General features: G+C 49.5%; 1 protein-coding gene across 3 annotated transcripts in view; it reads right to left on the minus strand.

The window, feature by feature from the left end:
* Positions 1-13122: 13122 nt before the first annotated feature.
* ILRUN (inflammation and lipid regulator with UBA-like and NBR1-like domains) overlaps positions 13123-26634 on the minus strand; it is a 34213-nt gene continuing 20701 nt past the window's right edge. The window contains exons 4-6 of one of the 3 annotated variants that reach the window (XR_003989629.1): positions 25692-26020; positions 15418-17152; positions 13123-15345 (exon numbers count right to left, since the gene is read on the minus strand). Coding sequence is in view for 2 of the 3 variants with exons in the window: in XM_030473041.1 (XP_030328901.1) it covers positions 17117-17152; positions 25692-26020 (365 nt within the window). In the remaining variant the exon portion in view is untranslated. Of the gene's footprint in view, positions 17153-17832; positions 20712-25691; positions 26021-26634 lie in introns of those variants that run through there. The other 2 variants (XM_030473041.1, XM_030473042.1) reach the window with 2 other exon arrangements.

The raw sequence follows: 26634 nt of genomic DNA on the forward strand, positions 1-26634 counted from the left end.
GCTGGGCACCGGGGTGGGTCACAGTACAGCAACAGGGCTTACCTTGAGGCTCAGAAACTGCAGAGGTCCCAGCGCAGGGTGGGAAGAGCCATCCCCGCGGCGCTCCGCACGCATGGCCCAAGGCAGGGTGCCCCAGCACCGGCAGGGAGGGTGGGCAGCAGCACCCGGCCCTGCTCAGTGCCGTCCCTGCGGCCGCACCGCAGGATGGGGACAGGGCACAGGGATGAGGACAGGGCACCCCGAGCGGCTCCGAGGGTGGCAGATAGGTGAAGCCAGCCAAAGCATGCGAGGGGGAAGCCGGCAAGGTGCAAGCGAGTGCAAGGTGCTCAGCTCAGCAAATGCCTCCTTTGCCCATTATATCCAATTCCTTCCTTATTTACCTGAACAAACAAGCTGGGTGCTGGTGTTTGAATAGCCTAAGCCAGGGTTAACCCTTGATGGGTGCACCAAGGCACCAGGCTCAGAACCAAATGGGCACTAGGAGGGGAGTGGGGCAAATCTGGGCACCATTAACCCCTTCCCACCCTCATCTGGGACACCCACCCAAGAGATGGGGACATATCATGGGGCAAGAGTGAAAGCTCCTCCTGGAGCCAGACTCTGCAGCCCAGAGACCTGTTGGATGCATTAGAGTCCCTGTCTGGACCCTGCAGGGTGACATTGCTCCCCCAGCACTGGCTGGGCTAGTTCAGGGCCAGGAGCATCCCCCTATGCATTTTACATATGCAAGTGCTGTGGCCACAGGGGGCTTGCAATAGAGACTGCGGGCGAGGATGCTCAGAGCCATCAGGGACAGCAGGAGCCCCTCACACCAACCCAAACACCTCACAGCAGGGATGCCCCGAGGGTATCCAAAGGGTCCTGGTTGCTGCTGCCTGTGAGAAGGACAAGGGGCATGGCCAGAAGGTGCAGCACTCCACTCCTGGGTTGTCTCCGCCGGCATAAGCAGGAAAAGGCTGTTTTGACCGAGACAGACACAGAGTTGGAATTTATTGTCTTTTTTTAGCACATGAAGAGAGCAGGGCAGCTCAGGCAGGTCTCCCATGCACGTAGCGCTGCTGAAACTCTCCCATGCCCTAAAAACCCACGTCAGACAAAACCCCAGCCACAAACACCCAGGGTGCAACCCGGGCCAGACCCACGTCACCGTGTCCCGGCAGCCGTCACGGCCGGGCTCAGCACCACGCAGCCCATCAGCGCCGTGTGCCGGGAGGGAAACAGCCCCGTCAGAAGGCGACCCCTGTGTCACGGCTGCCGGGGCCCGTCTGGCGCGTTGGCTTTGCCGCGCTATCGCCAGGACCAGCAGTTTCTGCTCCTTTCTGAAACGCCTCAATGTTATCTTATCGGTAGGGAAAAAGTTGCCCCCGGATTCGGGCTCCTGCCACCCGGGGGGAGCTTTTCTTCCCTGTTTTGGTAAACACGGCCGGGCCCAGCACATGTGGCGGCGGGTGGGGGGAGACGTGGGTCGGGGAGGACACGAGGGGCAGCAGCGGTTGCGAGGGAGCCCCAGGCTGTGCCATGGGGTGGGCATATGAGATAGGGACATGCCACAGCCAGGAGGGGGTCCCAGCCACCCGCTGCCCTCTGCGTGCTGCTGGCTCATGGTAGCCACAGCACAGTCCCCCTGCACCCCTTGAGGCATCGCCCCTCTACTTCAGGCCAGGTACCATGAGCGCGATGCAGCCCTGCCTGGTCCTGCAGCCCTTGAAGCCCATTGCAAAGCTCCCGAGAGCTGCCAGGTCCTGGCCAGAACCATCGTGGGAAGCTGGGAACAGCGGGCACCGTGCCCAAACCCGCTCCCGTGTCCCACAGCAGCATCCCCACACAGGAACCAGGGGTGGAAGCATCCCAACACAGCTCCCGAGATGAGACTGTAGCCCTCCAAGCACAGATACCTTTATCATAGCATAGAAATGCAGGAATCTTGGCTGTGGAAACTTAAGATACAGAGTAAAACCATGCATAAACTCTACACACAAGCTATGCTAGGAAATCACTGCAGCCAGCCCGCACCTTCCCGCAGCAGCTCCGTGCTGCTGCTGGCTTGGGGAAAAGTTTGCTGAGCAGGTTACAATTTGCACGGATTGTACGAGCTGGATTTGCACCTCCTGCTGTGACATCACCTGCAGGTCTCCCTTGTGTATTAGGTTTCATTACTACTCGTTACCAGAGCAAACATCAAAACAGTCACCCAAAGGAGCCAGGAATGGAGGAGAGAGCGCAATCGGGGACACTGGGTAAGAGCAGGAGGTCATAGAGCAAAGGAGATGCGCTGGAAGTACCTGGTGCTGGGTCCCTGCTTTGGAGCATCCTGGACCCAGCTCATCCTGCTCTGTCTGGGAGTCTATCACCAAACTAACATCTGGGTCTGAAAAAGCTTTCCCTGCTCCTCTTATCAGTAGCACCGGAGATTTCGATAAGCAAAAGAGATTAAAGGGAAAAAACATTTGCTTTGCTGTGCTTGGGGAGAGCAGCATGACGCAGACCAGCAAAAACAGGCCCAAAAATGAGATCTCTGCTTTCCTCCCCAGAGCAGGTTTGGTGGCTGCAGCCGCCTGGCGTCACTGGCCATGCTATGCTCTCACCACCGCCTTTCGCAATCGGTGGCTCGGCACAGCTCTGCTTGCATATGCAAACCAGGAAAAGACAGGTTGCAACACCTGAGAAACAACAAAAGAGGGGAAATAAAGTCTGGCTTTTCTGCCCCATGTGCGCAGCTTTCAAAGCTTTTTCCTTGTCCTCCCTGTCAACCCATCGGCTCCAATTCCGGTGCCTTTTGCCATGGCTGAAACCTCAACGCTTGGGAACGTGGCCCAAGGGAAGGGATGGAGAAAAGACTTGTGAATCAGCCTGGAAGAATCTCTCTGCCCCCTTGCCTGCAGCTAATCTCTGGCTCCATCACAAGAATAATAGATAAGCAGCCATGTAATATATAATAAAACTATTGAAGACGCTTGATGTCACTGCAAAAACCACAGAGACGCTTGAGCCCGATTTATGCCCGAGCTGAGTGGTGCTTCCTGGTCCCCGGCAGCAGCAGGGTTTCCTCTGCTTTGGCTCCTGCACAGCACCTGGGGACAGCGGTGGTCTCCATGCAAAGCAAACCCATAAGCTTGGGTCCCTCTGAGAGGCCTCATCTTGCACCCCGTGTCTATACCTCTGGGTGATGCTCACAGAGGAGGTGAATCCTGCTCCCAGGCTGCAGGATGGGTTTTTCTGCAACCCAATGAGACTGGAAATAGTTTAAATGCCTGTAACACATCCCCCAGCTCAGTCTTGCTCTGCAGGTGTGAACCCATGGGAGCCAGATCTGCAGCACTCAGCACCTCAGCCCATGACAGCCCCGGATGTGGCGGGTATTTTTGTCCTGACACATGTGCCACGGCTCCAGGCCAGCAGCATGACAAGGACAGATGCTCCCAGGCTGCCACTGGACCGAGCATCCTTTAGGTTTCCACCTCTCCAACACCGTCGCCCCTGCCCTCATACCTGCATGGGCTCTGGGTGCAGGGGGATGCTCCCTGCACTGGGCTGAGAGCAAGACAGAAACCAACCTACAAATTACCAGTTTCCCGTTACTGGGAAAGCACCAGGACATAGGGAATCCCTGCTAAGGGTGAGGGAAAACCCAAGATCCCAGGGCTGAAGCCACCATGCAGAAGGAAGGTCCCAGTGGGAAGAGGTGGCTGCTCTCTCCCGTCCTGCCACCCATAATCTTAATTGCTCTTCACTAGCTGTTTGCTAACAGCAATTCGCTTCCTCCTAGCTTGCAGCAAGAGGGTTTATCACCCTCACTCGTGTTATTTCAAGCTAATGCACATACAGAAGGTCAGAGCCTGGCGTACTCCCTGCGATCCTGGAGAGAGCCTCGTTGGCAGGAGCGGAGCAAGGAGGAGCAGGCAGAGGCCTGGGAGCCAGCGGGTCTCAGACATCTCTCACCCACTGCCTATAGGCTCCTCTTTCCCCATGAAGGACAGCAGGCTTGGCAGAAGGTGGGAACCAGCCACATTTCCTATCCCAGCTCCCATCTGCTTTGCTCAGAGCCCACGCTCCGAGGGCTCTCCTCACTTCTGCACTTCTCACTGGCCAAACTGCGTGTCCTGCTCTCCAGGAAGCTCTGGGAAGGCTGGTTTTTGCAGATGAGTTTTGGAGATGCTCTGGTGAGAGGTGTCAGTGCAAAGCAGCATCTTTCGGTCACAGTTCCCACAGCTGGCATGTCTGCACAGTGTCCCAGTGCCATCAAACTGGAGCAAACAGCAGGAAGCACAACTTTGGCATCCAGAGGAGCTGCTGCTCGTGCTCCCCTCGGATCCCCCCCAAACCCCTCCACAAGGGGTATGAGCAGCCACCACTGTGGGGAAAGGGAGTGAGATGCTGCTTGGACACCCCAGGACCGGGTGCTTCCAGTGGGGATCGGCCAAGGCTTCCTCTGCCCTTGGAGGGAACCTGGGAGGGGAAGAGGTCTCTGCAAACCTGAAGTTAACCAAAGGGCCAGAGAGTGCAAGGGAAGGAGCTCAGAGGCATGCACGGAGAAGCCAGCACGCTTTCTGTTTGTACAATGACCCTGTGCAAATCCACCAGGAAACATGCTCAGAGCTCTTGCATCACTAAGACCGCTCCAAAGCGGAGACCAACTGAATCTCCTTAAATTCCTCCTCACCCCAGTCAAATACACCCATTTCCTGAGCAGCCCTGGGGCCAAGCAGGGCTGACCCTCTTTATTACCTCCCCTGGCCACCTTTGCTTGGCTTCGCCATCTTCCAGATGCTGCCATAAACCCTGTTTACAGGGGAAGCATGTATGCTCGACGCAAACAGCCACGATTATTGCTTCTGGCACCCGCCTGCGGGGCCCACCCTGATAAAGAGCTGGGCCACGGCTCTGGTGCTGCACGAGGCGCTCCCGGCGTTCCCGGTGTTCCCAGCTGTGGCAGGGAGACCTGAGCAAAAAACCCCAACCAGCCAAAGACGAAAAGAGCAGCAGCAGGAGAGTAAATGGTCCCACAACCCAAATGGTGTCACCTACATGACAGGGCAGCCCTTGAAGGTGCTTGGGGGGAGTGTTGGAGAACCCAGCTCCATCCAGGGGTGCAGGGGCCAGTGTCTGCTCTGTGCTGGTGGTGCCGGAGGTCCCAGAGCCATCCCTTGGCTGAGCATGGAGGTGTCAGCACAAAGGCTCCTTCACACCCCACAGCAGCGGGAGGCTCCGAGTCGCCACAGCCCCGCTCCTTCAGCCCAGCCATCGGACAAGGTGGGCAAGGAAGGACGAGCTGGTGGGTGATGAATACGCCAGGCTGATGCCAGAAGCATCCTGGACCACCAGCTCCCCCCCCAATCACGCTGCCCTGCCTGCTCCCAGACCTTTCCCCTGCCCACATCACTGCCCAAACGCTGCCAGCACAAACCCTGGGTGACGCAGGTGGGGAGGGCGCAGGGCACCCAGCCGGGCTGGGAGCAGTGGGATCCACCAGAGTGTTTGCTGTTCCCTACTCAAAGCCCTGCTCTTTTCTTCCTCCAGTTGCATTAAACTCCTGCTTTTGTTTCTTGGGATTAAAAGCCTAGAAACGGCCGCTGGTTGCCCAGCGGTGCCAGGAAGAGGTGGCTCAGGGTGGCATGGGTGCGCCAGCTCAGCAGCATGGTAACCCTGGCAGGAGGAGGATGAGGAAAGGTCACCCCACACACACACAGAGTCACCAGTGATTTGTGGTGCAGAGGAGGGGAAACCTATATGTGGGGATGCTCCTGGTCTGGACTCTCCATTGCAGTAGCCAAACCCCAAACCCCATCCACGATGACAGAACCCACGCAAGCACCATACCTGTTGCCTCATCATCACCTACCCATGCCACCACCATGGCTGGGCAATGGGGCCAGCATCCCCTCCCCGTGCCGGGCGCGGGGTCGCCTGTGGTGGCAGTTCCCAGGCACACAGAGGCAGCCAGGTGAGACGGCCGGGCCCGCAGCCAGCAGACGGGATGTTGTCTTTTCACACAGCACCGGTGCGGGGCCGAGCGGCAGCTTTGTTTCCCACACTGGTTGCCATTAAGAAATGCAAATTCACTATTCTTCTGCTGCTGGTGCTTCTCCCCACATGCAAAATGATCCTCGGGCATAACGGCCCCACAGAGCGGCCGCCGGAGAGCGTGGGAGCCTCTGGGGTAGGGAAACACCCCCCCCCCGGGTGGGAGCACACAGCACGAGCAGCTCCAATGGTCTCAAAGCCAAGGAGGGCCAGGGCAGCACGCAATGCCCCAGAGAGCAGGGTAGGCTCTTGGCTGCAGTTTCTCCTTCAGGCCAGTGCTGTCCATCCCCGGTGAGCCTGCAGGAGGCTTTGCCACAGGGCAAATAACCCTAAACCCCAGGCTCAGCCCTGTCCCAGGTTGAGAGCTGAATGGAGAGGTTCAGCAGGGACCAGAGCTACCCTCCTCCCATCACTCTTGGCAGCAGAGAGCCCCAACTCTGCTGAGCCAGGTCTGCTCAGCCCCCCACACACAGAGGGCAGGGACCCCACGAGGGTTAAGAGTGCTCTGCATCCCTCAGCATTGCATGGAGCTGTGGGCCTGGTTAAAAACCATGGGGCTGGAAGAAAGCTGGGGACAGAGATGGCAGCGAGCTTGGAGCTGTTGCAGAGAACACCATGCCTCAGTGGGGAGACACCAGCTCCTAAGAAAACAGAGTTCCTGGTGAGCATTGCCCAGGTCAGGCACCCTTGTCCTGGGAACAGTTCATGGGTATAGAATCATGGGATGGTTTGTGTTGGAAGGGACCTTAAAGCTCATCCAGCTCTAACCCCCTGCCATGGGCAGGGACACCTTCCACTAGAGCAGGTTGCTCCAAGCCCCTGTGTCCAACCTGGCTTTGAGTCCTCAGCCTCATTACCTCCTCAAACCCTCACAGAGCCTTGGTTCCCAGAGCCTGGCTTGGGGAGAACATAACTGACCAACACTGGGAGCTCTTGACAAACCTGGGCCAACAGCACGTGCCAAAGCCCCATCAAAGAGGGGCAGCATTCCTTGGTGGCATCCCTGGTTTCACAGGATGGGCTACTAGAGCAGAAAGCGATTAATGCTCTGCAAGAGGGCAGAGAGCTGGAGCCAGGCTCCAGCCCCAGTGCAGGACGTGACACAAAATGGTTCTGCTTTCTCCTTGAAGGGCTGCTCCAGCCCCAATGCCTGGCTCTTGCCATCCCAGCACTGGCTCAGGGCACCGGCAGAGCGAGGACATCGCTGCTCTCCTCAGTGGTGGATTTTGAGAGCAGCAAAATGTTTGTTCTGTCAATACATGCCTAATCCCCAGCGAAAAGCTGATGAAAAAGCCATGGGGGAAGGAGAGAGGATGGGAATAAGCTGCCCTTTGAAACAAAGCCCCAGTGGTGACAGCCACAGCCCAAAGCACGGGATGGTGTTGCTGGGGCCAGCAGTGCTGGTGCAGCCGGGTGACCAAGGCAGCGGGGATCCCCCAGCCTGCAGCGGAGCAGGGCAGGGGAATGCTCTCCATTAGAGCAGGGATGGCTCCAGGGCAGCCACAAACCAGTGCCCCTGCTTCAACCCAAGCAGGACCCTGAGCACCACGTAAGAGGCGCAAGAAGCACATCCTTGCTCTGAAGTAACTGCACAAACGGGCTCACCTGGGGACGGGCATTTTCAGATGACCCATAAAACCTATTTTCTAGTGGGATGAAAAAATATCTGGTCATGGCGAGGCTCGTTTCCATGTTGGCTGGGGCCACAGGCTGAGCCTCCTCTGAGGGACCCACTCCTGGCACTCGATGGCATCAGCCCTGCACCCTTCACCCGCAGGAAATAACAGAGAGTACATTTAGCAGTTTCCATTTGTTTGCTCTTTAAATAATTGTTTCCTTATCACTATTGATTTAGATCCCTTTAAAATTCTGACAAACCTGATTCTCAGGCACCAGCAGCCGCTTCCTCCCAGCTTTCCCCCTCCACTGCCTGCGGGCAAGGCGGAGCAGCCAGGCTTGTCCCAGGAAGGGGTCCCCTGCTTGGGGAGGGATGTGTGGAGCATCGAGCCCCCACTTACCTCCTCCTTTCCGAGATGGACAAACTGGAATGCTTCAAAGCTGTGTTTTAGGGAGCTCGTCCTCGTCTCTCCATCCCACCACGGACCATGGCAGCACACACAGATGCTTTGGAGCTGCTGCTAAGTCCTGCCAAGCTCAGAGGAGCAGTGATGCCAGTGAGCAGGTTGGGAAGGAAGGTGACATTACACATTTCCCACCATGGAAAGGCACCAGAGTCAGTGCATGAGGCCTTTGCTGGGGACCAGAGGGAGCAGGAACGAGCCTGGTGCTGGCCAAGCCCTCTCCCCCCGGCTCTGCTTGCTGCCCCAGGATGTGTGAAGCGATGCCACTCGCCCATTAGCTGGCAAGGAGGTGGCAGCAGCTGCCCACAACTGCCCAACACGCCTCTGTGCAGAGTCCAGCCAAGCGCTGCTCTCCAGTACTAACAGCACCAGTCAGACCAGCACCCAGCGCCACTGGGGACGAGAGAGGATGGGTTCAAGTGTCCCACGAGCATGGACAAGGGGTGTCCTGTGGCCTCTCTGGGGATAGAGACCACCGCTGCTGTTGAACTCGTGTCGGTCCACAGGCATCTCTTGCTGTCACCTACTCAGGAGCCTTGGCTGGGGGCGAGGGGTCCATCCCCAGGGTCACCTCCCGGGTCCTGTCCAACGTCACCCTGGGGGTTTGGGCTTCCACAGGTTGACGTCAGGGCCCAGCCTGCAGCTGTCGGGGCTAATTGAGGAAACCCAGCCACGGCAAACAACGAGGAGGGAAAACGGGGCAGATTAGATAACCAGGAATGCGACGCTCTCGCTGCGTTTCCCCCTGCTTGGCAAGCCTTGCCCGCCCGGGCACAGACCCTGCCTGGCTCAGGCTGCTCCTTGCCAGCAGTGCAGGGAGCTCAGGCCCCAGGAAACACTGAAATCCCCCTTCTGTGGGATGGCTTTCCTCAAACAGATCTGGCTTACCCCAGACCCAAGGTCTGGGTGTCCCCTCCCTCCTGCAGAGCCATGCATTGCCCTGGGGCAGCAGCGAGAGCAGAGCAAGGTCCTCCATGCATCCCCGTGGTCCTACATGGAGGTAGGTAGGAGCGACCACTGGGACACAGGACCTGCTGCTGCTTTATCCTGGCGGAGAGGCAGGGCAGGGTCCTGGCCAGCAGAATTGCTGTACCCACTGCACCCCAACAGGCACAGGGTCACAACAAAGGGGAAACTCTCACCCTTTCTCACCTGGCTGGATCCAAGCAATGTTTGGCTTCAGCTTGTATTACTGAGGCCCCTCTTTGCTCCCCAGCAGCACGTCACCCTCCCAACTGGAACACAGCATGGACCTACTGGTGCATAGACACGTTCCTCATGGCCACTGGCAGGACACCTCTGCCTTCAGGGCACCTCAGCTCTGGGGGGTTTTGCAATTGAGGAACAGCCTCAGCTCCCTCTGCTGGCTCCTGCTTCAGAAAACCCTGGTTATAAAGAACACTTCCAAGTGCCTTCTCACACCTCTCGCCTTGCGGGACACGGTGTCCCAGCCCACAGCTGGGAAGATGCTGCAACCCAGCACACGCAGCCTGTTCAGGACACAGCCCATCCATCCAGCCAGCCTCCTCGGGGTAATTATCCCTCGTGAGGAAGCTGCATGGTGAGGCTCAGCTGGAGCAGCAGGGTTGAGCCACAGCGCTGGGGAGCAAAGACAAGGCACCCACCAGCACTTCCTGGCATTAGATGGGTCCTGTGGGGCAGTTTGGATGGCCCCAGGGACTGGCTGGGGGACCTGGGACCTCCAGCCTCAGCCTCTCCCACTTTTAAACCACAGCAAGCACTGACCTCAGTGGGAACATACCTGGAAGCGAAGCAGCCTGACCTCCTGGCCAGGCACTTTCCATCTGCCAGAGATCAGTGGCTCTGGAGTTTCACAGTGCCTTAGGAGGAGCATCAGCATCACCCAGCTCATTCCTGCTCTCTCAGGACAGCACACACACCTTAAGCAGCACTCGGAGCCAGCCAAGCAAAGCAGCACAAGGCCGAGCCCTGCCAGCAAGTGGGAAAGCTCCTGCAAAGATGTTTATCCTTGTTTGCGGAGATCCTTAATGAATTCCCATCAACAGCCAACGCAGCACCAGGTAGCCCCAGAGATGAAGAGTTGGCACTTGACTGCTGGAAGAAAACACACCACTTAGTGAAGGTAAGTACATACAATCTCCAGCCTCAGGCTTGTTCAAACACCCTTAGCTTGAATAATACTACACCTCAGCTGGGAGCAGAGCTCGAGCAGCCCATGGGAGCCTCTGGGAAGCTGGTTATACAAATGGTTTTATGCAGAAGGTGTTCATACAACCCTGACTGGCAGGAGCCGGGGCTGCTGCCTCCGGGAAGCTTGTGAACTGTAAAAAGCCAAGCAGCGAGCTCTTCCTCTGCCTGGAGGATACCCCGCTCAGGTCAATCCCTCCACCTCGGTCCCAGCATCATCCTTGTCCCAACACCATCACCATGGCAGAAGATGGAGCCATGATTCTACAGCGTTACCAACACAGCACAGCCAAGCTGCCTTACAGGACGCTGCACTGGTTACTCCATTTGTAAATAGGTGAAAAACACACTCCCCCCCAACTCCCTTATGCCCTTTAAGTTATTGGGAAGATACCACTTATGCAGGGAACACATAAAATAAGGCAACACTACAAGTGAGACAGCTCTTCAGCCAGCTCTGCTCCGCAGAGCTGAGCCCACAGCATTCAATGGGACAAACAAGGCCAGTCCTTACCTGCGTGTGCCATCTGCTTCCTGGCTCAGTCACTGCTGCGTGCTTTTACTACTTGGCTGTTTTATGAATGGTGTAGGAAGCGTTTGAGATTAGATTTCCTTTAGTAATTCCTGTTTAACCAGGTATTTTCCAACACACAGGCATAGCAGGTGAAGAACAGATTACAGCTTATAGCAAGCTTCCAGAGAAAGCCTACACTACAAGTTATTCCCGACCCTGTGTAAGTACATGCAGATCCTGTACCGCTTCCGCATGGAGTCCCTCACAACATCCCCTTCACCACCATGGCCCAGTTTTCGCATTAGGCCTGTTAATATTTCACTGTGCATCCCCAAAGGACTTGCAGAGAAGCAAGAGCAGAGGGAAGAGGTGAAGTGAGCACAAACCCCTTCCTCAGTACCTTGCTGCGCATTGCAGGATTTAGTGCATGTGGCTGGTGTGGGGGGGACAAATACAAAGAAATCACAGCCCCTGCCCTTCTCTGCTGCAGTTGGAGCTGTTGCCCTCGAGCCCATGCCCGCAGGTACCAGGGTGCTGTGGAGGTTGTGGAGCACCCTGCACCCAGAGGAGCACGGGCGCAGGGGACAGTGCTGTTTGGCCCTGGGCACTACCAGGCATGCTGAGCATGCCATCCTCACTGTAGCTCATCACACACAGTCCAACTCAGCAGAGAGCACCCTTCTGCAGCATCACTTCAGGGACCAAACAAAAGCTGCTTAAAAACAGGGTTATTTTTATAACTTTTAATAAACAACGATCTGGTTCCCCTAAAAAAATAAATAAGCAGGAAAAGCAAACCCAAGTAGTTCACAGGTGACTGCAGGAGCCGTTTGACTTGGCCCCCTGCCCTGCCACCCTGCACCACACCCAGCCTCCATGCAGGGATCACAGTGGTAGGATCACCTCCGTTACAGCCATCCCTGAGGTTACTTGGCTGCTCAGGAGATAGTATAAGAAGGTGCGATGGTATTGTCCTGTACTGGCAAACTTCGACAGGTTGCAACCCTAAAGACAAACATATTCTTTCAGCAAATAACTAGTAAATGAAAAGTTGGGCAGAAAGAAGGAGAGGCAATCCTAATCTACCCAAACAGATTGGTTGCAAAGACACCCATGAGCACTAAGAGCTCAAGGGTTGCTTTCTTTTCAAGGCACAAAATAAATACCCGTAGGCACAGGTAGCAGGATGTCTGTTCCCATTAAGGCTTTCAGTCAAGCTGAAACAGCACATGAAAGCTCCAGGCATTTATTCAAATGTTAAAAAGCAAACCCAGTGTGCACACATTGAGGCTCCTTGCGAGGATTAGTAACAAAATCACATGTAAGCAAAAGAACGGCTTCAGCTAAGCTGCTCCACAATATAGTTTATATAGGCAAATGCTTGGGCTGGGTGCCTCGAGTGGTTAGGCATCACTTGGGAAAGAGGATGAGCCTGAAATGACCATGCAAGTGCCAACCAAAGCACAGACTTTCACGTGTCCTCATCCTGATATACAGGAATGCTGTTCCCTTAGCGACAGTAAGAGAAAAACCCAAATCCAAATTCAGAATTCCTTTCCTGCCTCACACTAGAGACTCATGAAACAGCAGGTCTGATCCATTGCCATTTATGTGAAGAATCACCACATCGCCACACCAAGTGTGGCTTCGGCCTCACTTTGTGATGGTGACTCCCATATGATCATTATAAAGCCAGATTTCTCCTCCTCCTCCTCCTCCCATCCACCCCTGGACCCCTCGGTGCTGCCTCACGCCCTTCCCAGCGCGGTGCTGAGCCGGTGCTCACCTTCATCACCCGGCTGCAGCTCTGGCACATCCCCTCGCACACACTGACCGAGGGCTCATGTGGGCAGGAGGCACAGCACTGCTGTGGAGAAGTTACCTGACCTTATACCGAGGGATGTCCACTGCCAACATCAGTGACCTAACTGCACACTGGAATGGTCTGTACCAGCACCGAGATCCTGGTGCAGCTCCAGCGGGAATCCTCCTCCAGAAACAGACGCTGTGGTGAGCCCCCTCCCTTCTTCACAGGCTCTGCTCCCCATCACCCCTCACAAAATAACCCAGATGGGCTTCTTGGCCATCCTTGTACCTGCCTGCATGGACTGGAAAGGTTGGTTGATAAATTCAATATACACCAAATCTGGTTTGTTTTTAAAGTGATTTGGGGTAAGGACAAGACCAGAACTGGGTTTAATGATACTGTGCTTTAGTGTCTGGAAACACCCCGGAGATAGAAACAAGCTGTGTACTTTTAACTACACAATGACCGATTCGGATGTTTTTGCAGCTTCAATAAAACTCTCAACAGCTATAGAACATTTTTTTTTTTTCCTGTGTTAATTTAATCATACAAATATTCATTTATACATTAAGGAAAAAGCTTCCTTTATTTTTCCCCCCCAATGTGCTATCATAGGGCTTCTCCCAGACTCAATGAGGCAACACACCATCCTGTTCTACACATGCACTCTGCCCGGAGAGAACAGCCAGGCTGCAGAACCCCCACACACTCACACACGAAAAGAAATCGAAACACACAACAGAAACGGAGACACGGGACAGCGTGCACCTCTGGTGCCACGTGCTCTCTGACCGCCCAGTTCACCCTCCAAACCCCAGAGAGCTCCGAATCCAACACTCCTGAGATGTGGGCAGCACATTCCAGCTCCCCCATCCCCTCACATGGCATCACCAGTTATGGGCTGGACCTAGGGATACTGTGCTCCAGTTTGCCTAGGCTGAGACACTGTGCCTGGGGTGGTGTTGTAAGGTTGTACCAGCAACATGGTTCCACAGCCTAAGTGGCTCCTGCTTGACACCGGGATCCATTTTAGAGACTATCAGAGATGTTCTGTGTTACCTTTTTCCTTTGGAAGGGCTGGGGCAGTTAAGGAACATCTCTCCTTCTTTCTTAGGACTTCAAGACAGATGGGTGTTAATCGGAGACTGGAGCCAGTTGCAGCCTCTGTCACTGCATCCTCCTGTAGCAGTGGGTACCAGCCTCACTGGCGCAACAGCCTCTTCACCAGTTCACCACTCTCAACCCAGCAAGGACTCTTTCCCATTTCTAACACACCTGAGCTGTATATGTGTAACTCACGTGGATCAGAGTTATCTGAGCCACACGCCTCAGGCTCACCAGAACATTTGGCATTCAGCACTTTTGGAAAAGCAGGCCATTTGTTTCATGTATCTGATGTTCAGACTCCACCAGTTTGAATGTATCAGCCATACAGAAACCAACACAATCACCGTGCCCTGAAGTCACCTGGAAAGAGCTTTGCTGAATTCATCTCAAACCCCACCTATTAAAAAGCTGGAAACCTGAGAGCAATTTTGGTGCTTGCTGCACCACTAAGCTCCAAAGAACCACAAGAGATAAAACCACCTTTGGCCTCAGTTTTTACGCGAGGAAAAACCCAGAGGTAGAGCAACCACTAATTTAAACGTTCTTCCACTGTCACGGCCACAACCTGAACCCTCAAAGCAGCCAGGCTGTGTGTGACTGATTGCAGAGATCATCCCTGCAGACAAGAGCGGCTCACACTTGGCTACCTGGGGAAGAGCAGTGATGTGAGCAGCAAAAGGTTGCAGATTTCAGTAGCAACTCGGATCTGGCCCTGCCTTTTACACCTTTGAGTAAGTGACCCTTGTCACAGGGACACCACAGACTGGAAACACTCAAGAGAGAGAACTGAAGTCTGTGCAGAACGAGTATGCCTTCTGAGTGGGAAAGCACACGCTACTTGGGGTACATGCAAGGGGTTTTGCAAGAAAAGGAAAATTCAGCCTTAGGAGGAGCACAGGAACATGAATGTGGCAGCCACGACCTACGGGAGAAGCACACATGGCTGGGAGCAGAAGAAAGCCAGCGTGGGAGTAGCAAGAGTTCAAGGGTCTCCCACATGCCTCAGCTGACACAAGGCAAAGGTTGCACACCAGCTACGACAGATCTTAATGCACACACCACCCTCCTGGCTTCCACTACACTCCTGATAAAAGGAGCTATTAAAGATAAGGAATTGCCTTGTCACTTGGACAAACAGCAGTCTCCAGTGGTTTAGACACCTCCAGAAGGGAAGTGGCAGCACTGGAGGAGGTGTGATGGCCAGGTCACTGTTGGTGCCTTCAGAGCTTGTTGCACAAGCCACCTGCTTGGAAAGGAAGGGAGCGCAGAAAGAATCCACTTGCCCGCTCTATGCTATAGTGATGCAAATAATTCCCTAAACTGAATGTTAAAGAGGACATAAACAAAGGCAAAATGATGTTACAGGACAAGAACCAAACACTACAGCTGCAGTGAGCAGCGCAGCACCACCTTCCACAGGTTCACTCTGGATCTTAACAACCACGAAGCTCTAGGAAGCTGCTGAGACAGACCCAGGGCTCCCCGGCCTGCAAGTGCCAATGGCCAGCAGTCCAAATCCTGCAGTGCCTCTGTAATGCAGGTAGTTTCTTATGTTGTACTTGTTTCTCCCTTCAAGCAGATTATTGGTGGGAGATTTCAGGTAACAGTGACCCATAACAACTGAACCTCTGAAATACAAACAAGATCTATCATCAAATTCTTCCTCCGTTGGATATAAGGAACTTCCTTTGTCCTCCACAAGATCCATTGGCATACACAAGAGAGTCCTTGCTAGCTGTGATGAAAATGAATGCCCCATTCAAAGCCAACTAAGGAAACACAATTAGTGAAGGACAATTGGTGTAAAGACATGCACCATGCAGCAAGGCCATGCTCTACTCCAAGAGGAACAAGAGTCTTCACTGGAAAGATCTGGAAGAAGGTAGTGAGAGCTTTGCATATTACTGTTATTTTTGGCAGGTGGCTGTTGCAGCCTTGTTCACATTTCTGAGTAAGACTCTGTCCCCTGAGCTCGCTCCTCTTCAGCAGGACCTGTGGTGACACAGCACGCTAGAAATCAATCCACCACAGCACTCGAGGCCATTTTTCCTGCCCTCATGCTGGATTTCCCAATCCACAACTGGAGGAAAATACATCGGAGGAACAGCAGAGCAACCTGAACCTTCAGAGGAGCGATTCCTTCTCTAATACCAAGCCCTGGAGATCTCATTTTGAAGGTAAGAACCTCAATGATGCTACAAGCCGGGACGCTAAAGGCAAATGAATACAAGGCGACAGAGTGGAATCCAGCTGATGATGCTAACTCTTGCTCTGCATTCAAAACCACAAACAGTTAGCCTCTAAGCTAATATTTTATCACAGGAGAAATGAATGCAAACTTATACTCTATAAAAGAGAGATGGGATGTTCAAAATTAAAAGGACATGACTTTTGTAAAGCTTTGCAGCTACCACCAAGTGAATTACAGCTACAGAGAGAGACTTTCCTCTTGGCACAAGACTGATAACGCTTGCTTGGTTGCTCTAGGCACAGCTACTGCACATCAAGAGCTAACAAAAAGGTATTTTAAAATGCTAACCACATATGACAGCTCTGGAACTTCAACAAATCTGTTTCTTATTAATACGGGTGGTATTTGTGTGTACTTCATGTACAAGGGGAAGGGAAACGAGCTCTCCATGTTATGCTAGAAGTCCCAGAGTCTCTCCCTCTAACTTTGATACCAAGACCTGGTCTTCAGCATGGTTTCCAACAACATGCAGGACAACTTAACTAACAGCCACAACCAAACCAAAAGGAAATAAAAAGAAATTAAAAAGAAAAATAATCAAAAAGATTGCTAACTAAAACCAGCAGATGATATTAAAAACGCAGAGCTGGGCGCAGGCCCAACCTGTCATTAAAAAATGTCTGACAAAAAGAAGTCACTGCACAAACCCCAGAAGATGCTAAGCAAATTCCATTCAGTAGCAAGTAAAACATGACAGTTCCATAAAAATGCACGCTGTCCCTTACTTAAAAAAGAACAAGAAACAAACAGAAATTAAACATTTGCTCCAACTACAACCGCTCTGTAGGCAAAATATTTTTTTTTAAGATGGCTTTTTCATATTCATTTTTTTAAACTTTTTTAAGCTACCTAATTACGTGTGAGAACGATTGCTAAAAAACCCAAACAAACCATGGTGTTGGTATATTTTCTTTCTGATAGCATTTAACAACACTCCTGAAACTCAGCATTCACACATGCATACTTCGACTTTGTATTTTCCTCTGGAAACAACTAGTCTTAAGTTACTGAGCTTTTGTTTTTTCTTCTTTATCCAGAACATGGAGGAGGAGAAGGGGGGTGTCCACGTTGTGTCTGTCTGCCACATGAATTCCCCTCCCTCCCCCCAGAAGTCAGTTCTTTGTTAAATTCTCCTCTTGTCGATACCCGTTTTGTGTGTTTGTGGTTTAAGACTGTCCGAAGGGATAAGGACCGTGGAAACCCTGAAAGAAAGTTGGAGACATAATCAGTTTCAATAGGCAAGAAATAAAATACTGACCATCCCATCCCAGTACTTCTAAACCAAATGCAACCCTTTACCCACAACACGACCTCTGGTGTTCAGCCTTATGTGCAGCCAATTTCCCCAGAGATATCAGATCTATCCACTTACCTCTTTCAGTGTTACTGGGCCACAAAGTAACTTGTATTTTCTACACCAGAGAAAAATAATCCCTTATAGATGCCACAATACCTGTGAGGCCAAGAACTGCAGTTTCACAAGTCTATTCTAAAGATTACAGCAAACAGTTAAGTAAGAGGCTGTAACTGGTGGGAGAGTCCCACAATGCTGCTTTTGCTCTCTCAAGAGAACAATATACATTTTCCTCAAGTGAAAAATCAACCACCGCATTTAACCAAAGAAATCAAAGTGCTTACTACAGAATCCATTTTCCCTCCTTTACATCCTAAAGCGAGTCACCTAAACGACAGATTTAGAAACAGGTCTCAAATGAACAGGAACTCCTTTCTGCAGTTTCTGTTGTTTGAATCAGCTATCCAGGGTTTCATCAGGAAGCAAAAGAAAGTGACCAGCAGGGAGGCAAGAGATTTCCTGAGTCACAGCGATATAAAGTTTGTCATAATGATGCAGGTACAAACCACACATATCATCTTCCTGTAAGATCCAGACACATGCTCAGGTCAGAAGTGAGATGAGGGAGAAAAGCTCATTATACTTCACTGTCAAAGTTGGAAGATCATTATCCAAATGCTTTTTTAAACACAGTGCAGCTTCTTCCCAGCATGCTGATGAGTTAAGACAGCCGAGAGCCCGATTAGCACAAAGCCATTATTGGTCTTGAAGTGAAGCTCTAACTTCAAGCCTTCACCATTTTGCCTTTAATGTGGCAAATTTCAAAGGAAAACACCAATTCCTGCACATTCTCCTACGACTCTATAACAACCTCACTGCATGAGCCACAGAGCCACGAAGCAATGAGTCTTTAACATGACTTGTGTAAAGCATCAGCTTCGTTACTTTAAGTCCAGTTGCAAAACTCCAAGTTCAAGAACTCTGTTGTGTATCTACGTTATGAAGGAAGGAAGTGCTCTAAGAAGCCTGTAATGTTGCTGCAGGTGAGAAAAAGTTAGTTCTTTAGGACATACCAGGTGGCAAAATACAAGACAATAGTGAAATGAAGCATTTATCAGCAGGTCTCAAAATGCAACCCAGAGAGGAGGATTGGCAGACAATTAAACAGGACATCTCATGAACTGTGTCGGAAGCATGGAAAGACTGGAAACTTGGAAATTACTGTTTGCAGACACAAATACCTGGAAAACCAAACACACTGCTACCCTAGGAATAGGCTGTGCTCTGGGTTTGTAAAGCAAGCTTTTCGAAAGACAACACCTAGCAGATTTCAACACAATAATTCACTTTGGAAAGGAGAATCTCCTGCCAAAATAAAGAGACCAAGATACTCAACATTTCTGAAAAATACAGTCATCACTGAAACAGTGATGAGGGGAGAAGAGAAACATTAATGTGAATAGGTGCACAGAAAAAAAGCCCAAAGGACACAGAAGGAAAACAGTGTTATAAGCAAGATCCTAAGCAGTCTCACTCAAAGAGGGTAAGTCATTGCACTTACTGCTCTACAGCAGAAAAGCAGGGTTTGTTGCTGATTACCTGTACAGACACATTTGCCCGAATTTGCTTTATCTCTTAGTTACCTGCACACCAGGCTTTGCCTGCAGGTACTGACAGGCAGGCGCTGCTCCGGCTGCTCCCTGCACCGCTCAGACACTTCAGCTTATGAGCAAGGCACCACCTTGCTCATTTAATCTGTGCACACCTAAGCCAAGCCATCTGCATCGCCCGGTGACATAAAAGCAGTGACACAGCCCAGCAGTACACAGTACAGTCTTCAGCTTAGTCAGGAGTTCACAAGTCTTCCTGTATGCAGAGAGACCCTGTGAAGGGGCCATTAACCTTGTTCTCAGGGAAACCCTCTGAATCTTCAGATACCGTTTTCTGTAGCATCTAATTTAAAACTTTACAATTATGTTACTTGTGTTAATTAAAACCAGCATTTAGCTCACCTTCAGAGAGTCAGATTACCAAGTACATACAGCTCTGCACCACTGGCTACACTGCACTTAACAGGCTGACATCTCTAGGTGAGCTTCTCACGAGCAACTCCAGAACAGTCCCACAAGCTGTGACCAAGGTCAGCATTTCCTAATGTAATTAGCTTCACCAAGAAGAAAGAGCTCCAGATCTTTGCTTTTGGGAATTGCCACTCTTCACTGCATTTCACTTACCCGTGACATTTATCAGTGTGCATGAGAACATACAAAATTAAGAAACACTTGTTTCTTTTCTATAAGATCAAGCGTAGACTTGGTTTAACATCAGACCCTGAGCAAGAAACTCTTACTCCCCTTTCCAAAATGAGAATTCTTTCTTTCTTCTCAGGAAGATGCAAGCTCTCTGCAGAGCACTTGTTTCCCATTAAATTTATTCAACATGCAGTGCAATGGTGTCTTGACACCCAAAAACTTCAGTTACTGCTGTAATGCAAATACCAAACTCCATTATATGACATTTTCAAGAATAATTATCCCTTGTAGGCAATTACTTTACATCATAAACATGCAAAGATAATTTTGCATACAATTGCAGTTTTTCTGAGTTAGTTTATCTGAAGAATTATTCACACTATTTTTGGTGAATTCCCTTCTAGTCTCAAAATGAGATCATTGTCTTTATGAAAAGCTCAGCTGCAGCTTTGCAAATTTACTTTCATTTCTTCCAGTCTCTTCCACAGAAGTAATTGCTAACTTGCTGGTGAGAGCACACTGGCTAATCATGCAAGTGTGTGAGAACAGACGACCACTTTTTTTTTTAAGAAAAGACTCTACATGACAATTATTGGTATAAATTATCATTTGACTTCTGCGTCTAGAAAGGAATCGAGTCGTTTTGGAAAGTCAAAGGCCTTTGTAAACACTGAGCTCTTTAAATGAAGGCAACTGTGCTAGAAATAAAATGCAGATCAAGTTAATCTTTCATAAACCAGCACAACACAGGCTTTCAAACAGCTATCTTTATTTCACCTTTGTGACTGAGTCAAGATCAATAAAAGGTACACTTCCAGAGAGACAGGAGTTTCTGATGCACAGCTGCGAAGCGATACAGGAGTCTCCCAGTGCACACTGACAGTAGCATCAGACAACGCTACAAGTCCCCGTTTCCTCGGCACCTCCTGGGCTGCTCCTAGTCAGCGCTTCTCCAAACTACACAGAGTTCTCTGAGCCAACTTATGGACACTGAACACAGACAGGAGAACAAAGTCTTGAGCACTTTCGTTGTGTTATTCCATGGATGCTGCGCACACATGGCATGGACCACCAGGAAGTAAGAGCTTTCTCACAGTGCAGCCACTGATAGGGCTGGTGTAGATGCAGAGCTGATGAAGTACATGAGGGCTCAAGTACATGATTAAGTTACCATGCAACAACTTAGCTCTTGTAACTCAATGGTGTGCTTTTAGTCTGCAGAGATAAAGTAACAGGGAAACTGTTGGCCTGCAATGGAGCAAAGTTAAGCTAAAACCAGATTATCTCACATTTCCCACAGTCCAAAAGCACAGGGACTGTCGGTGTTCGTGGATGAGCTAACATGCAACATCCAAACACATTAGTCTTTCACCAGATAAGCAAACCAGCTCATGCAACATCAGTTTAGCCTGCAGATGCTATGCAGCAGTGTGGCTGTCAAGGAGTAGCTACAGTAGATTCGAGTCCAACGTTCTCCTACTTTGTTCTAGATTAATTTAACCATGTGGTAACGACCCAGTTTAAAGCTCAGATACCAGGATGGAAGGAGCTTCTGTTCTATATGGATGCAACCATTTCTGGGGCATCTTCCTTACCCACAAATATAGTTTGGTACCCAAATAGTTCCCAGTGAAAAAAATTCTGTCTAAAGTTTACAGAGGTACTAAAAATATATGCCAATTGGAGTGCCCTGGTTTGGAGGAAGCATGCATCTAGAAGCAGCAGCCACTTTTAAACTCAGAGGGAGGAAGCCAGTTGAAGGCCCTAAGTATAAAGAGAGGTTTGTTTCCCCTTACATATAGAAAGCTGTCAAGTATCATGGATCAGAGTTCAGCTCCACACAGAATGAAGGGGAATGGGAGCATAAATACAGCAGGAAAAAAGGTGTTAAGATTTTAATTTTGTGAACTGCAAATGTGCTTGTATTTCACTGGGCTTTTAATAGTGTGAGTAATGAACAGATTAATACCAGACAAGCTGCAGAACGCCCTTTGCTATGGCAGTGACTACACATGTTGTTCTCTATGGGCAAATCTTTGCAGAATCAGAACTACTATATGCATTTTCTGCATTACACAGAAAGCAGCAATTCCTCAATTCATATGGGCAACATTTTTTTATATATATATATACTTTTAATATACACGTGACGCAGTACAATCCGAATGTCAGTATATGGCTATCCACCTCAGACCTTTTTAGGCATTTAAACCTGTACGTTTCTTTCTTTAGTTAAGAAATTTAACTCTAATTCCCCAGGCACTGTAAGACTGCATCTTGCACTTTTAATGTAAAAGACTGTCACAAGAGAGCAGCAGTGACCTCGACAGTGTTGCTATGAGACAGGAGCGAGTAAATAGAAGCTATATTCGCCTCATCTCTCTCGAGAATACAGAGAGAACCCGATTGCCAAAAAGGAGAATAAAATACCCATGCATGGGTATATCTGGACTCTAATACAGCTCATCCCTACCCTGAGATAAGCATCCTATCCTGCACTTAAGCACATCTTTAATTCTAAGAACATGCAAAAATTCCACTGGGACTAGATATGACAACATGCTCAAAGCAATGCCGGGAACACAGAACCTGATCTACCACCTTACAGCAGCTGATTTGATAAGGTAAGCGGAGTGGGCCCAGGGAAGGTGTGCACTACGGCAGGAATAAAGATCACACTCAGTTTGTTTCAACCACATCACAGCTTTCATGTTATTAGCTTACAGGGAATTCAATTCTTGGTTTGGTTTTTGTGTTCTGTGTGGGGTTTTCTTCTCCCAGGTGAGCACACAAGCCATAGGCTCTACGTGCTGCTGGATAAAAGCATTCTGAATGTTTCCATGTGTGAAACGTTGATATACTCGTCTAACCCAGCAGCAGATGGCATGTCACTGTCACTAAGATCCTGACTCCAATGGGGAATTTTAGAGGACAAGTCACACCTGCTCAGTTGCACCAGAGGGAGAACTGACACAGGCAAAGTCTGGCAACTTCTGGTATGTTTTACAGCTGCAGATGCCAGAAACTGCTAGTTTTAGCTCAAAGATCTCATGGTCTCATGCAACTGCATGACTGGGGTACTCTCCATGATCTCTTGGCAGGGAGAAGCCCCCACAGTGATTTGAGAAATATTTAAGCACTTATATTACTTCTAAGTATGGGACATAGTCCCTTCTGAACACCTTAGCTAGACCTTACCCATTCCCACCACTGTATCTCACCAAATGGTGTCTCAAACATGACTAGGGACTCACTCCATTCTCCGGGTACATACGAAAGCAGACAAAAACACTGGAGGTCCTGCCAAAGATCACCAGAATCCAGGAATCCCAACATGCAACTACAGAACCAACCCACAGGACTCTTTGTCTGCCCCAAGAACTTGAAATAAAGCCTTTCACATCAATATTCAATCATAGGACAACAGCTTCAAATGTAGTTTTCTTTCCCCCTCTCAAGCAGCAGAGAACAGGTAAAGTCTCCAAGGAAGTGGGGAAGATGGGTCAGATACTGCTTTTCCTAACAGGTACTGGAACACCATCTGCTCAGCAGGTTTAATGCTTCTTACATCACTTCCAATAAGCCCTTTGTACCCCCAGCTGGGATACTGCTTGCACGTTATGGGGTTACTGCTTGCACGTTATCCCTTCTTTGGAAAAGAAAGAAAGAAAAAGTAGTATGTTCTTTCCCAGCTTGCAGGAGGCACCAGGCAATGGTGCCAGACCCCAGCCAGGGAGCAACTGAAATGACACCAAGTATCTAGGGTGTCAAACCTACTCAAACATGTTCACTACAGAAGCAGGATTGTACCAAGATGAATATTAAGTCTGTGGCAGAATGCCTCCTGCCCTGGACAGGAAGGGCAAGGCTGGAACAGGACTCTAATCTTCAGACCTACCTTAAGAATGGCCTCCAAAGGAAAAGCTAACTTGTTTTATTATATAACAAACAAAAACACTGGAGTAGAGAAAAAACCCTAAAGTATCAATGAACTTTCACATACCCCACCCCATCTTCAAAAAGGACCATAAAGTTATCCCTTCTCAAGCAAGCAAAACCCAAAATGTATACTTTTTATCTCAGATAATCCACCTCAAATCCACCCAAGAATATTCTGTAAATACAAAAAGAAATAAACAAATACCCCCCCCCCAAACATCTGGAAAAAAAAAAGGGGGGGTAAGGGGAGGGGGAGAAAGGCCACCTACCACCTATTCTACATCTGAGGTTAGGTTGTAATGGCTCACATCTCAGGAGTACTGCTCAGGAGCTTTGGGTTATCAGCTAAACCAGCTTACTTCAATTCAGTGACACCCTCTCTGGTAGTGCTTCACTCTCCTTTTTGTCTTTTCCTTTCCACTCCACAGCTGACCTTTACTATGGCCTCTGCACCTCCAACAGGTATCAGCTTCTTGTACCTACATTCTCAGAAAAGACAAAGCATCTACTCCTCAGCCAGGAGAGTCTGTTGGGATGCTTTACCTCCTGGTGCCCACAGCACTCTCCTCTCACTAGGAAGGGTAAGGATATACATTACAGGGAGAGACCTAGTGAAAATTGAAGGCCATGTTACTGCCAAAACCCCACATCCAGGAATTCTACACAGGAACTTTCTCGGAAGTGCATATATAAGCAGTTCCACATCTATCCACCTCCAAGTGCATATCAACTGCGAAGCAACTGCCAAGCTCTGCACTTAGAGAACAGGCAAGGGAAATAAAAGCCACCTCCAGCCTAAAGCTGACCTCCAAAAAGGGAACTGAGTCTTTCCACCCAAATTAAACCTAGTATTTCAGCTCTGAAAGACTTCAGTAAGTCCACCATCTCACCAAAGCTGCACTTAAGTAACTGATTTTTGGTTTTCATCAGCTGACACACAGAGCTGTTACCAATCTTTGCTGGGATATGTAAGACAGAGCCACAGAGCAGCATTCCCCACCTGAAGCACTGGAGAGGAAGTGTATGCAGAGAAGCTGTATCAGTACCTAGGTGGCCTCTGCAGCCAGAGGATGGCCTGTCCCTTCAGGGAACACTGCTATCCACCAAGCAACTGCTAGGAAGACTTTCAGCCCCTGCTAACTCAGGTTGGATTTGAACTGACAGGTAAAAGGCTTTATTTTTACATCATTTCCTAAGCCATCCATTTCACTTTCAGTGAGCAGAGCCTCGAAGCAGGAGCCAGTACAGCTTTTAGCAATTTATGTTTGGGGTGCAAAACACAGGAAGGGCGATTGGAAGTCTGTCACACAGTTAATCCCACGCATGCCATCAGTAAAAAAATGCATAGCCCTGGTGCAAAGTAGGTCACTAAAATATGATCCACTGGTAGAGGACAGGCAGTTCATCCAGTTAGGAACTAAAGTGCTGTAGGTGAACTAACATTAGGGCTTTATTAAGTCATTCAGCAACCAAGTGTTATTGTCCTACACAGACTGCTTAAAGTACAGTAAAGCATTTTTAAAGGATTTTAAAAATCAAACTAGTTTGACATACGACAGTACACACCTACACATACTGGCTGCATCAACAGGTGGATTCTGAATTGTAAATAATCCTGCAAGTCATTTTTCACACACAAGCAAATAAAAACAGTCAAAATATCACTCAGACTCATATAGCATCCACCAAGCAAGCTTTTGAGAGAGATTCAAAGTAAAGATAATTTAAAAGTCACCTACAATTATAACAAGACAAGGACACAGACAGGAATAGTCCTTTGATTGACTGTTCCTGACAGGTAGCTTCTGGGCTCAAAACGCTGAGCTCTGTAGTCTCCCCACACCATCTTAAAAGAAGTTACCTGGTTAATCTCAGGTTTGGGGAGGGTGGTTATTTTTTTTTCTCTTTTCAAAATGATGCCAAACTCAGGAGCACATCTAGAGAGATATTTTGACTTATTTGCACACGCAACTGGAGCAGGCTCCAGCCACTAATAGTTACAGCACCCAGACAAGATTATATAAATTTTAAGAAGGACTCGAAGCAAAAACAAAAAGGTGGATCTAGTAGAGTCTATCAGAGGCAAAAAAAATTTTTAATATAACATGAGGACTTGGCAGAGTCAGTCAAATTCAAAACCTTCCTTAGCAGGTCTGGCAGAAGCAGAAGGGAAGGGCTTTGCAGTTTGTAACGAAGAACTATTACATACATCAGTCTCATCACCTACCCATTCTCCTGTTCTCCCAGGGCACCTACCTTACTGTATGTCACTACCGACAAGTTGTTCGAGTGACTGCTGGGGGAGAGATTTACAGAGTTTTGTGACAGTCCATTCTGATCTTGTTCGATTTGGTCAGGAGGAGGCCCCCATGTGTTTTTGCTGATTGTGCCTAGCTCGGAACCCCCAGGGTCTTTTAGGTTGTTTTCATCTGGTTGCCTGTTCTTCTGTGGAGAGGCGAATGGGTTAAAGTTTCCTTCTACCTTGCGATGCGGTTGCGTGTTGAACTCCGTTTCAAAGGATGACAGCTGCTGTGTTACACCCAGAAGTCCTCCAACTTCCACGCTGAGGATCACCCAGATGACATCTGTGGAAAAAGAAAAGACACTCTGGTTGTCTAGATAGAGTTAATGAAGGGGAAGAAGAAGAAAAACAGAACATGAATTCCATCCTTTACACAGACAAGAAAAAGCTCATTGTTTAAAGTATATTTTAATGTAACATCAGAAGCACTGGTTAAACACTAATTTAGTGTCCAATCTTTCAAGAAAACCAGGCAAGTTTTACTCCTACTGAACTTACATGAACCAGCTAAGAACACATAAAAACCAAAGCAACACGACAAGTTGAAGCTCCGTGCTTCAGATTACCAATATGACACACTGCAAAAAGAAAACCTGAAGTGACTTTATCCAAGGCTATGCAGCAAGACTGAAATGATAGCCAGGAGGTATCGCTGCCAATCTTCTACTCTGACGGTAAAGAAAAGGCAATATTGTTTTTGTTTAGCTTTGAAAGGCTTGACTATTAATATAAAGCAACAAATGGGTGACTTAGAAGGTAATTGTATTTATGACAATTCACTGCAAAATATCTCCACTGCAGTTCCAAAACACTCACGGGAGGTGGATAAGATACCCAGGCTTGGTAGACTATTACATGAGTTCACAAACTACTGGTTAGAGTAAGAAACATATTTAC

Source organism: Strigops habroptila, chromosome 18 (genome assembly GCF_004027225.2).
Source record: "Strigops habroptila isolate Jane chromosome 18, bStrHab1.2.pri, whole genome shotgun sequence".
Classification (NCBI taxonomy): Eukaryota; Metazoa; Chordata; class Aves; order Psittaciformes; family Psittacidae; genus Strigops; species Strigops habroptila.